General features: G+C 27.6%; 2 protein-coding genes across 3 annotated transcripts in view; both read right to left on the reverse strand.

Annotated features, from left to right (window-relative positions):
- LOC107998619 (terminal nucleotidyltransferase 5C) overlaps positions 1-280 on the reverse strand; it is a 131,649-nt gene extending 131,369 nt beyond the window's left edge. Inside the window, exon 1 of one of the 2 annotated variants that reach the window (XM_062073472.1) lies at positions 83-280. The gene's annotated coding sequence lies outside the window, so the exon portion shown is untranslated. The remainder of the gene's footprint in view (positions 1-82) is intronic. The other variant, XM_062073473.1, reaches the window with a different exon arrangement.
- Positions 281-3,249: 2,969 nt separating this feature from the next.
- LOC107998626 (2-oxoisovalerate dehydrogenase subunit beta, mitochondrial) lies at positions 3,250-14,581 on the reverse strand. Its single transcript, XM_017057986.3, has 8 exons — positions 14,261-14,581; positions 13,701-13,778; positions 13,206-13,408; positions 12,914-13,069; positions 10,685-10,856; positions 8,907-9,052; positions 4,753-4,839; positions 3,250-3,574 (listed from the first exon to the last, which is right to left on the reverse strand). Exons 1-8 carry the CDS (start codon positions 14,400-14,402, stop codon positions 3,434-3,436), a joined length of 1,125 nt encoding a protein of 374 aa, XP_016913475.1. The 5' UTR covers positions 14,403-14,581; the 3' UTR covers positions 3,250-3,433.
- Between the last annotated feature and the right edge of the window lie 36 nt (positions 14,582-14,617).

Raw genomic sequence — 14,617 nt, forward strand, 5'->3', positions numbered from 1 at the left:
CGACATTGATGTACGCAGTATCGAGATTCGATTGGAATTGAATTAATGAATCGCAAGAAATCGTGTTAAAATTGTAACGTACGTGTACATATATATGTATATCACATGTGCACAATTTTGCCAAAAATAAAAGCTCAGAGATAAAAAAAGTAAAAAAGAAAAATACAAGAGAGGAATAAGAAACAGAGCGGTGATAGCAAGGCAAATGAGCAATTTGATAAGAAGCGGATAATCAACAAGTACAGTCACCTCTCGAGCAAATGCGAACGAACGACTCCGCCGTTTCAAGATTATCAACCGGTTGGATATCGAGGAAGAATTCATAGTGTTTTTTCCAATTCAACTGTTATCTAAGAACTTGTTTACGTATCACGGCCTCGGTAATCGTAATTGCGAAGACAATCTCGTTTAAACCAAGAATGGGCTGTTAATTCGGATCGATTAATTGGGATAATTTCGATCATCGAAATCTTCTCGAAGAATCACGCTTTTGCAGAGGCATCGATTCATAGGAAAGATCAGGTTGACACGATCGGAAATCTGTCAACTTTCAATGAATGTGAACGCATCGGCGCCATATGTTAGCGTGCACGAGCCATTGCTCTATTCCCGCAAAAATCGACTAATAAAAAGACAACTCGTCGACCTTCGATATAGTCTATGCCTCCGTGGCGAGTGGCTCTCTCTCTCGGTCTCTTTCCCTCTTTGTCTGCCTGTGTTCTCTCCACGGTCGTCCTCTCCTGCTTTGACACGACTCACTTGTCTCTCTCCGTCTTTCCCTCGTCGCCTTTCTCCTTCTTCCTCTTACCGTTCTGTTTCTACGAGTGGTTCGCCAGTGTGCACCGTTGCCAACTTTCACGTATCATAATACAGTGAAAGAATGTGGTTTCCCTTTCAAATTACAAAATACGGTGCGAGTGCACATTGCACGCCGTACATTTCCTTCGGCTGATCGCTATTTTCTTTCTTGCCGCGATTTCGTGCGCGATTTCGACCCAGACGAAGAATCCTTCGAAGAATCCACTTTGCTCGAAAACTCGCGATCGTGTATCTTATCTTTTTGATTTTTATATTTTTATAACAACAATTTATGAATCATTTGTGATCTTCGATTTAATAAAAGCCGTTGTAAATAAATCGATTTAAACTGTTATTGCAAAATATTTTTCAAGAGAACTTTGTCACTCGTTTAATGGTTTCTTCGATATTTCGTACAATTAATTTTTTGTCTAAAATCAATCAAGTCGCATTCGTATATTACGAACAGTTCGGATTCAACAAAGGAAATTTGTACGTAATAAATTTTACCTTTCTTTAGTTTCACACCAATTATTATTTTCACATAAATTCAGTACATTTTGCCTCGAGTATAACGTTGACGTTACAAGTTAATAACGAATACGATATATACATATAATATAAAATTACACGTTGAAATTAAATTTAAAACCGAATTAATAAAAAGTAAATCTTAAAGATCCTCTTATCATTTTCGCACAAATTACGATTATCCTGAGTAATATTTACGAAGTGTTGTATACCGTAATCGTGTATACCAACAATCTCTTTCTTCCTCTTTCCTCGTACGAAGTCGCGTTCTATCAACGAGCCCGGTTTCGCCTTCTCCAAGGATATAGGTCGACCAGTGCAACACCTGAGACTGGAACCTTGATTAAGATATTACGTTGCCACGCATGGTCCACACACGATCGGCCGGTCGATTTTACTTCTAAAGACAGACTTGACCCAGATATTCTGTAAAAACCAGTAGGCACGTCCGTTCTAATTGCGAATATCGATTCGACGGGACTCGCAAGCAACTGGCACCGCCGTCGGCGGCCACGATTTGTATCATCTTTCGACGGCAATTCGCTCGAACAGGAAAGTATTTATGCGCCTGGCCACGATGAATTGGGTCAAGGACATGGTCCACGTTACGGCCATTCGAACAATAAAAGTGTATCGGATCTCCTTTCAACTTTCCCGTTAAGGAAATGGAGAAATGAGCCTAAAGTATTCGATAAAACGGATCGATGGAAAACGAAATTTAAAAAGACCTGCGCAAGGAGGTTAGTTTAGTGTTACCAAGTGGCATCCGTACGTCGAAAGAATGCGTTTACGTTGATTGGTTATTATTAGAAATATCGTAGTTTTTTTAAATTTATTGTGCCCTGATATAATTATGAAATATATGTTAAATCAATTTGTGTAAAAAGAGTTATATATCGATATATAAACATCGTAAAATATTAAGTAATTATAAATATTTAAGAATTGTTTGATGTTCATTTCTTTGTGAATTCATAACAATAACTTTTTTTTTTAAGATTTCTGTCAGCCAAATACTTATTTCTAACTATTTTGTTTCTTTAACTGTCATAAAAATCATAAAAATCATAAAAATAATAACATTTATTATAAATAAATCTCATAATCGCAAATAAGATCGCTGTTTATCTATAAATTTTGAAAAAGAAGTTAAAAGAAAACTCAATAAACAGATATATTTTAATATCAATGCTGATTAACAACATTTAAGCTACATTCTATTACTTAATCAATTACTTAATAAACGAATGCTTGAATTTATTACTCTTTAAAAGAAGTTGAAATATTTTTATGATTCTTTATTTGATTAACATTAACACTTTAATAACAAAGTACATTAATTAAAATTCTGATTAAACTTGTATTATTTACGAGAAAATAAATATATTTCAATATATAGACATTAGTTGTAAATAAAGTTTTTCTATTTATTGCAGACCCATTTCACAGTGATACGAATGAAACCCCTTAAGAAATTAAAAATATTTAACAATTTATCGAAAATATTTCTAATAACATTTTTTAGTTAACGAAAGATTAATTTCTAATTTGTTACTTATACATATCTTATTTGATTTTAGAATTGAAAATAATTCTACATTCTTTATATTACTATTTTCATTCGTATGTTTATTCATAATGTGGTTAAAAAAAATAATGCATACTTTTCCATTAAATGATTTTATCTTCTAATATTATTTATTATTAATATTAATGTTATTTGTTCTTTGACAGATCGGTTAATTTAATTGTAAATCGCGAATATTTTTCGATATTAATCGATATAATGATTTTTTGTAATATCTTACCAAAAATGAATTGAAAAGGTAGCAACAGGTTTCCAGCGTATTCTACTGGAACGCTCTCTTGAGCACAGTGATGGGCAAAATTTGAAGTTGCGAATAAAGTTACTTCGATGAGTTATTTCAATAATTTATTGTTCAAAACGTAATAATAATTGCAGTGTAAAATTAGGGTTACATGAAAAGCGAATCAATTATAACGAATAAATGTTATTCGAGCATTTCAATAAATAATTACTTAAAGTAATCTTATTCGAAATTTTTAACTAGTTATTTTTTCAACTACTGGTTCTTCCGGTTCCTCAGTAGTTCAGGATATTCTTAACAGCCGCGAAACATCGCCATTTATCTGGAAGATAAAATGGCTCGAAGATGTGAGGGAAGGGAGTATCCCAGCCTGTGACCCTTTGTATCGGTGCTTCCAAATGCAGAAAACACTCTTCCTGTATCGTAAATATTAATAATTTATTCCATTTTCTTTTTTAATTTTTCGATAGATGATTGATCGAGGATCTCAAAATATATTGTAAAAAATATATTTTGTACAATTTGAAAATATATTTAACAAGAAGATTAATAATCTTGTAAAATTATTATGCATAATATAATATAAAGTTTAAAACTACAGCGTAATTCAAAATAAATAAATTTCTATTAAAAACGACTTTAAGGAAAGAGATCCATTGGAATAAAATTATGGCGTTAATTTTAAAAAACATAAAGAAAATGAACGTATCGTTATAACATTGATCTTTCGTTCGTTTGAACATTTCGCCATTCGAATTTCTATAGTTTTCCAAATTTTCATTGAATTGAAAAAAAAAATAAATAAATAAAAGAAGAAGAAAACATTATCGTAATTGTAATATTAATTTAGGTTAACACGATTTCGAAGATTTCAACTTCGTCACCTCAAATGGCAAACGCAATCATATTATTAGGCGGATGTTTGAGTTACAAACGACTAAATCGAGCTATCTATTTGCTAATTTAGCGCTAGGATTGAAGTTTTGCAAGACGGCAAAGTTTGTACATCTAAGCAACTTGGAGCGTATCGAACCATCACGAAGTGCGCGCATGATGTAACAGAAAATACGTAATGATATCTTACTACATTCCAACAATACACTGAACGTGTATCTAATGAATTTTGGATACTCTGAACACGATATATGTAAATAATTTCGTAACAGGAATCTACTTGAAATCACGTTTAATTATCACGTTGTACGATCAATCGTATGTTCGGTTCGTTAACTCTTAATATAAGTATGTTTCAATTACGTATATCTTCATATAATTATTTTGATATTTTCGTCAAATTATACATTTTATTCGCAAACATTTACGAATCGATAATTTTGCCTAACTTTCCTCTATGCGTAAATTTTCATTTAAATTACATTTATTCGAAATAACTCGTAAAATGATAATAATAAAAGTATTGGAATTATTTCGATTATTTTTATTATTAAAATATACGTGTAACTTGATAGACATTTCAAAAGAAATTTTATTATTTTATTAATCAATTATCAATAAGAAAATATTGTTCGAAAAATGACGATCAGAATTTCAATTTCGTCTACATGTCGTTTGATAAATTCGAAGAAATATTTACCTGAACGATCGAAACTATTTCTGCTCCAAAGCCATTCGTTAACGGAGCTTCGTGCGCGATTATCACGCGGCCAGTCTTCTTCGCCGACTGCAACATTGGGAATAATTATCGTAGCACAGAAATTACAGAATATTGAAATACTTTTGCAAATAAGTCTATTTTAATATTTAAGAGAATTACTTGTATAATGAATATTAACAGTATTTTTGAATTAGTAAGTATTTTGAAGTAAGATAAATAGAATTGATAAATACGTAATAATGTAATATTTTTATATTTTGCGTTAAAACTAAACCGACTTCTTCAAAATAAATTTTTTTATTCTTGATTTCAGAAGTAAACAATTTATAAAATTGAGATTGTTTTAGCTTTTCTTATATTAAAATATTATTAGAATGTAAATTTTAAATAATTAAAATTCTAAAACTTGGATGGCATATTAGCAACTTGTGAAGTTTTAAATGGGCTTTGAAATAGTTTTAAAGATAATTTCTAATTTTAATTATATTATATCCAATTACATCCAAGAGCTAGAAGATTAAAATAAACCTAATTCGGTCATCAAAAGTTAACCCCATCGTTTGTTCGACTCTTTTCACGAAATTCTTTGTCAGAATCATGAAATGGCTCGATCAAAAAATCGATATTCGCAATCAATATGCATCAATAAACGACTCGATCGAAAGTTCGGAGCAGAGTCGTAGCTATCTAACTTGCTATTACGTGTCGCCGAGGGTAATTCATTCGATAGAACGAACTATTCCGAGGATCAATTTGTGAATGATTTATGCACCATCCTATGTAGCGTAATAATAATTTATAAGCGGGCTGACGTTAAGCGATGCATTAATATAACGGGAGAACAGAACACTTTGTAGCTTTGAGTTAAAAGAGATCAGATGTTGGTGTACCAGATTTGTAATTAAGACTCACGTACACGTATATGCTTGTAAATCATTAGAAACTCGATACCACCTGCACGATTCTTTAGAACGGCTCTCTGTATAGTTATGTGACATTTTAGATTTCAGATGATTTAGCTAGCTGCTTTTTTAAATCTAAAAATATTTATGGATGGAACATTCAATATTACTAAAAATGATTTTATGATTATATCATGTTCTATTATTCCTTATATTTTTAACTTAGATATTTTTTAATTGAAAATCGATATTCGTTATTTTCGTTAAAAAAGAAAAATCGCACGGGCAACGGTTTACAGTAAAGTTTTATTTATATTCATTTGTCGGGAAATGAGAAAAATAATTTATAATAAATTTCAGTATGATTAAATGAAAGAATTTGACGCCTCATGCTTTGCTCGTTTTAAAATATTTATAGGCCAATATTTTTAATAAATATATATAATTTCTCACGATGTGTACGATTTTCAATCTTATATTCAAAATTTGAATTCAATTAAAATATAAATAAATAAATAAAATAATATAATATTCAAAAATTGAATTTTACATCAAGTTATAAGGAGAATCATTTACGTATAAGCAAAAGTTTACTCATTTTAAAAATTAATATATTTTAAAGGGTAAACAAATGTTGAAAATAAAGGATGTATGCACATAATATCGTAATTAATATATTCAATATTATATATTATATACTCAAATATGATACATTTTAATTTCTGAAATGATATGTACACTGAGATTTAAAATTGAAAAAAACTTTATAAATATAAAAATATTAACAAAAAATATATAGGACTCTGAAAATTTGGCTAGCAGTGTAATAATTAACGCCTGAAACAATACTATTCTTTTCTAATAAAATGATCTTCAGAGAATAAAATTAATTATCATAAATTTTTATTGCTAATTTTATAAAATTTAATTTCATCAAACTGTAAAAATATTAATATTTGATAGATTTAATGCATAAAAATATTATTTTATTTTAGCAAGTAAATGCAATATATTGGTATATTATATAATTTTACTTCAATTGTTTAACTTCAACAGATGTTAAAATAATATTATTTAATATTCATATAAAATCAGTGAAAATTTTGAGCTTTATCTAACAAAAAAATTATATTGAATAAACCAAGCGGATTTTTAATCTTAAATTGCATTATCTTACATGTATAATTTGTAATAATAAGATTATTTGAAAAGAATGAAAACTATTTGTAAAATTTTATTATATATATATAATGTAAATATATTACTTGTAGTAGAGTAAAAATTGTAGTACAGTAGAAATTTAAGGAAAATTGATTTTTCTTTCATAAAATTTTGAATTCAATAAATTTTTTGCAATAAAATCATACTTGTCATATATTTTTTTAACTATATTTTTTTTGTAATTTATTTGACTACATTCATATGATCAAATTATAAAAATATAAAAATAAAAATGTAAACGATCAGCTAAGAAAAACGTCTCACGATTATTCTTCAAAATTCTAATAATTGTTAAATTTGTTTCAGGAATAAAAACAACTCTGTCCTTTTACCTTTTTTTCCATATTTTGAATCTTTCAAAACCTAAAATATTAAAATTTATCCCATTATTCTTTTCTATCGTAAATAATTCCTATCGCTTTTCTTGTCTGGGCTAAACGAACATTTCATTCCAAAAATTTGTCTAAATAAACAAAGACTAAATTTCCATTTCTTTCTCCTCGTACTCTTATATTCCTTTTCGAAAATTTTTGTATCGATTTTATCGCTCTGGCGAATCTCGTGACGAATATCATCGACTGAAATCCATGAACGCATCGAAATTACGTGAGAATGGGTTTCCAATTACAATCGCCACCTAACAGCAGTTATATTTCGCGTGTTTGCACACATATTACGTTTATGCATGATGATGCGTACCGTGCATATCGTTAAGTCAGAGATCGATTAGCATAAATCAATGTTATTAGCATCTAATGGTATATCGTAATTCGAACGAACGTTGTCTTCGGTTCTTGAATCGCTGTGATATTTAACATTTTGATAAACAATCGAGTAAACGTTTGATCGACCTCGAGTTTGATTCGTATGTTAAATGAATAATTTTTCTCAATAATTAATTGATTAATAAAAGTGACGAAATCGAATACGAATTTGAATACGTATTTAATGAAAATTTGGGATTGGGTTAATAATAATGGTTAATAAAAAATGAAATTAATTGCGAATCGACGAAAAAAATTAATTTTGAGATTTAAATATTATTTACAATATTTAACGAATTAAATACTAAATAATTAAGTACTTAATTTTTGTTTTATCATATCGATTTATACGTATGATATTACGTTGCATTTCTACGGAATTTTTGATATACGAAGAGACATTAATGAAGAGTCTTAATGATAATCAAAGGAAAAAAACAGAATCGACAACATATATTAGACAATTATCCATAGCGGTTCCGATTTCGCAAATAAAAATAAACACGAGCTCTGAGTTCCGCAATTATTTCTCAATTATTTCACAAAGTAATGTTTTAATATTTTTTAAAAGTTTCGAAAGTTTCGACCAGAGATTGTTTAAAAAAAAACCATTAATCATTTAGAAAAATAAATTATAAAGTTTTCTTTTATAAATCAATCGATACTTTGGAAGATGATTATATATCAACAGAGAAATGAGAAATTAACTTTCTTTGTTTACTTTTTTTTGTACAAAAATTTATACCATTTTTTTTCTCGAGCTTATTTTTTCAATTATTTCTAATTCATCATAATAAAATTTATTCATAATTTTTCTTTTACTATCTTTCGTTATCTTTATCATAATAATAAAAGTTTTAATTTATTCAAAAAATCGTCTCCATCTCACCAAAACAATTATATTTTTCTTATTTTTGCACTTAATAATTCGTTAATAATAACATTAATTAAAAAAGAAAAACATAAACGAATCGTACGATTAAAATACTGCGTATTTCTCATTTTCCTCTTCCTTCCTCTCCTCTCATTTCTATGAAGGACACGAACCCACGTAATAGCCGCGCAAACGTAACAGTTGTGCTTTTAAATGTGATGCATGCAAACGATCCGGTTGCATTAAACACCGATATAAAAGAAAAGAAAAGGAAAGGGAAAAGGAGGAAAGAAATGAAAGAGAGAACGAAGGGGAAGAGAAAAGAGAAGAAAAAAGAGAACGAAGCAAATTATTACGATGAAATATTATTACCTTACAAACGAGTTCCGTATCCCAAGGCAGGATAGAAATCAGGTCTATTACCTCGCAGGACGCCCCAAGCTCCTCCTGAACGAGATCCGCCACTTCCAGTAGTACGTGCACCTGAGTTCCCCAGCCCACCAGTGTCACTGCGTCACCTATATGCAAATCCACGCACTTGTAAACCACGTTTGCCTTATTTTACGCTTCTCGTGATTATCTTTGTGTCTGTCGCATGATTGAATCGAATAGTGAAAGGACCATGAATGAATATCATCGAATTTAAAAAACGAAAGAATTAATATTCTTTTCATATTTTTGTAAAAAAGAAAAAATTTCTTATAAGATTAAGTATTGGTTTTCGTTTTTAGATATTCGAGACAATTTTAATAAATGGAAGAAAAAGAAAAGTGAATGGTTATATATTGACATATTGTAATAGATAAGTATATCGAGTTATGACAAAAATTTTAACGTTAAAATTTTAATTTTAAATGGATTAAAGAGATATGAATATGAACATATAAAAAATTATTAAATTATGATATAAATCAGTATCTACAAGGTGTTAATATTTATAAGACATCTTTCGAGAATTGACTTTGAGATCAAAATAAATGTAAAAATTAATGTACGTCTATTAAGTTTATTTATCAAGTTATGATTGAAGTTTGCATTAAATCAAGATTTCATCTAACGCAAATTTAAATTACTTATAAATAAATACAATTAATAAACTAAAGATTTTTATTACGAAGAAAAAGGAATAAACAAAATTGTAATTTTATAGAAATTTTCAAGTTATAGAAATTCCAATTACTGTATTTAATTTCCTGTTTATTGATCAATAGTTCTGAGTAATATTTAAGACATAGAGGAATAAATATAATAATCGTTTAATTTTTGAAAAGTTGAATTTTGATCGTATTTTAAATTAAAATTAGAAATTTCTACTTGATTGATTGCAATTTACAATTAGAATAATTATCCGATCGTTGGTTAAAAATTCTTTTTCAATATTGGCATTAATAATAAATTTCGAATGAAATAAATTAACAAACAATAATCGTTAATCGGACTAATAATTATTAATTAATATAAATTTATAATCATTAACGATTCTTTTTTTTTTTTAATTGTATGCACTTATAATATATTTCTGAAGCAATCATTTATAAATCAATAGTTAATGCTTAGATATATGAAATATCTTATTTTATACCATGTAAAAACTATATAAAAATTTAAAAAATGTCAACATGTGTCTGAATGAAAAAAATCTCAAATATTTATAATAAAAAGTTGTCGAAAATTCAAAACGAATAGTTGTTGTAATGCATCTCAAAATTATGATATATGCAATTAATGATATAATAATAATAACTATATTGTAAATAACTTCAATTTTCAATAAAGTATATGAAAAATAATAACTCATTGATCAAAATAAACGATTCTTGTTTATAAAAATAATAATCATCCGAACGATTCTTTATATTTGCACATTGACAACTGCTCATTATCCGTCATTTAACAGTTCACGAACATGTAATGAATTATTTATCCGGTCGTTATTAATCGTTGATAATAACGATACAACAGTTATAAATTTCTCTGTGAACAGCTTGTGAAAGTTCCATTATGATCACGATCGATCGACAATTATTACTTCGAACGTGAGAAAAGAAATGGCGAATTACGCGCGAAGGATAACCAAACATGATGCACGGACGATATCGTTACGCAGTTACAAAGTGAAACTTATCCCTAAGATCTTCCTGCGCGCCTACCTTCTCTCACAACCTCAGCCTTGCCGATCTCTATCTTGTAATGAGCTGTCGGCACATCGTCTATCGCAGCACGGTACAATATTTTCGGCTCGAACATGATGCAGGGATCCGGTTCCTCTATGCAGCTTAACAAAAGACCTTTCGCCTGTTTCGCTCCGCGGGGCATAACGATCTGAAAAGGACGTTCGGTTACAATTCATTGTTGTGGTCATATACCCTGTGTTATGGTCATATACACGCAATCAGTGATTACATTCTGGAATTCAGAGATAAGCGATCTTATCTTTGTTTGAAAGTTTTGATATTGAAATTGTACAAAGTTAGAGTTTATATTTTCATTTTGGAAAGTGGTATACATACATAAAAAATGTGTACATCGATGAGTCTGTCGTGTTTTTCATTATGTTACAGATTTTGGAATGGAAATTTAACTCGTGAAATTTAAATAATGAAAATTTCCAAGTTTTAAAATTTTTATAATAAAATTAATATTTTCACTGTATCTTTAAGAAATATTATGATATTTGAATTTTAGCACGATGCGAATGAGAAATATTATTTATTTTATACGTTTATGGATTATTATAATACAAAGCGTTGCTTTATGAATACAACGGAAAATTCGAAAAGTTAAAACAAAGAAATCGTATGACTGTATAATATAACTACTTTTTACGCTTTGTCCTTACCATTGTATATATGTTTACATGTATTATTAATGACATTTATATTAAAATTCACATTAAAATACAAATGATTTCGAATCAAAATAATTAATCAGTTATATAAACATCTATAGAACATTCTAAAATATATATTTTTCAATCTTCATTTTTGAAAATGTATTACTTTCCAAAGTTAGAATATTCCTCCTGTAAAAAATATTTTTTAAAATTTTATTAATTATTCGATAATTCAAAAATAACACGAGAAGGCAAAGATAAATTGAATGACGCAAGAGAGAGGTATGAGGCAGTATGCACTTTAATTAATGAAGTTCAGACTTTGACAAAAATATGCTCGAAACATAATAGAATGTATAAGGTATGCACAGTTTCATTACGTAGCTTCGTTTTCACGGTAGGTATTGTGTCAAAGCGCGAAACGAAGAGCGTGTGATCTCTTGGTTTCAGGAAATGTCGGAGTGATGTTGCGCACCGATGTTCATGTAATCGGGATGTATAGTGTCGGTAGCAACGCGTTAGTATATGAGGAAAACTTTCTTCATGAATACGTAGAGTACATATGTCGTACAATATTCATGGGATCTCTTCTAGAAAGCCAATGACTATAGAACTAAAGCATACTCTTTGACGAAGAATATATCCTTGAGTATAGAAATTCGTTCTACATGCTTGTTCAAGTTTTGTAATATTTCTATTCATTCGGCCGATTTCTTTTATGATCGATTTCAATTGTAGTTGAATAATTAACGATTACAAATCTAACAATTTCTGAAATGTGCAAATTAAAATGAAAGCGATTTGATAAAAAAGTTAAAAAGTACCGACCGAATGATTTATGATATAAAATTATTAGTTTGTCTGTATCATAAGATCTATTCTATTAAATGGATTAATGTGAACTCCATAATTGTATCTCTACAAACATCTATCGGAGAATAAATGAAATATTTATTATCGACCAGAGCTAATAAACTTTACTTGAGAAATGTAATTGTCATTTTCAATATTATCGATTGCCACTTTAGAGAAAACAATAATGTTTTATCCTATATTTGCGAAAAGAATATAAAATTTATAATAATTAATATTTTATTGTTTATTGTATAAATTCATAATAGAATTATATTAATTAATAAAAAAAATTATATATATATAAATTATTATAATAATAAAATTAATTTTTTTAATCAGATTTGCTTCCTTTTAATTGAATATCGAACTAACTAATCTCTTAACAAATTAGAATTGATATCTTCGTTTAGGAAATTTTGTTTTATTGATTTTTATTAAATTTTTAAACGAAATATCGCAATATTATATATCTTAATATTTCTTAATATTATATATCAAAAAGTCAGATTTTCTTTGATATAAAGAATAATCATAAAATCATCACGAATTATTTGAATTTAATATTCTATATATTAGAATTAAATCTATTATACAAAATCTTGAATTGTTCTTTGAAAATTCTGTCATTGCTAAATGTTTGATATTAATTCAATAAAATTATAGAAAATATTGAATTATTTTTTTTATATACCTTTAATCCTGGTGTATGAGCAAAATAAGCTTCTGGACTTTGCGAATGATAGAGACCACCATGACCGACAGCACCGCAAGGTGCCCGAACTGTCAACTTACCACACTCGAATTCTCCTCCACTTCGGTATCTTACTTTTGCCGCTTCATTTACCAACTGTAGATATAGTGATTTCTCTTAGATAAATATTCAATTTAAGATTTATATTTTAATAATAACACGATTTTCTTAATAAAATAGTGTTTTTAATTCTTTGAAAATTAGTAATCAATATTTTCAATAATAATAGTACCTGATCGAAAGCGGGAAATATATAATCAGCAAATTGAATTTCTGCGATTGCTGTTACGCCAGCAGTAGCTAAACCAATTCCAAAACCAGCAATTCCTTGTTCGCAAAGCGGTGTATTAAATACTCGTTCTTTGCCAAATTCTTTTTGTAAATTTATCGTACAACGAAATACTCCTCCAAATCCAACATCTTCCCCAAATATCACTGGATATAGAAAAATAATTGTAATACTTTTTATTAAAAAATATATATTATGTACGAATATTATATAATTATGAACATTATGAATATTTTCTACAAATTGATAAGAATAATCTATATATTACGATTAGTATATTATTAATTATAAGAAATAAATTAAAAATTTAATTTGTATATTAGAAAATTATTGTAACTTTCTTATAGTATTTTTTTTAAATCATTTAAAAATAATATTTTTTTTATCTTTAATTAATTGTTTAGTAGAGGAAAAAAATTTTTTATATTCTTTCATTACCTGCATTAGGATCCTTTATCATTGCAATTCGAAGTCCATTATTTATTGCTTGATACATATTCATTTTTTCAGTTTCACCTAAAGTATAATTATATTACAATATTTTTTGTTTTTTATCAATCATACTTATCTATTCATAATACAACTGAATGTAAAATATTATTTTTTTTATTTTTTACATATCTTGTTTATAATTCTTTAAAATATTAAATATAATTAAATTAATTATTATAATTATCAATAAATTAATTAAATTAACTTAATTATTGATAAAGAAATATATAAACATTGTATTTTCATTTATATTGTTAATATTATTAATATTCTTAATATTAAAAATATATATCATCAATAAAATTTCATTTCTATTTAATTTTCAATATATAGATAAACAACAAATTTTCTTATTTCATTTCAAAATTTAGTTTAACAATTTCATATAAATGTATCTATTCAATTTTTGCTTTAAATTGTCTTTTATTTATTAATTATAAAAGTATTTTCAATTAATTAATAAAAATATATTTTTTAATCAAAATTGAAATATCAATTGTACTCACCGGGAATATTTTTGCTCTTGTCAGTATAATACGTGAATTGTATCCATCTGACATGTTCGCGAAATACTGATTTATCGACGAGATTAAAAACGAAAGATGTACGAGCATTCGTTAACCGCGTAAACAATTTACTGAGTATCATCGCAACGAAATGACGATTGGAAGAGTGTAGCGATAACGAAAGCTTTTTAATAATCCACTTATTCTGACTTACATATATTATTGTAATTTAAAATATTCGAAACTCCATACTTAATGTAGATTTCGTAAACATTCTTATTTTCGAATATACTGTTTACATGCAGTATATTTCATACACTATTTCATTGTTATATGTATGTGTATATATGTAATAAT

Source organism: Apis cerana, linkage group LG4, assembly GCF_029169275.1.
Source record: "Apis cerana isolate GH-2021 linkage group LG4, AcerK_1.0, whole genome shotgun sequence".
NCBI classification, from domain to species: Eukaryota; Metazoa; Arthropoda; class Insecta; order Hymenoptera; family Apidae; genus Apis; species Apis cerana.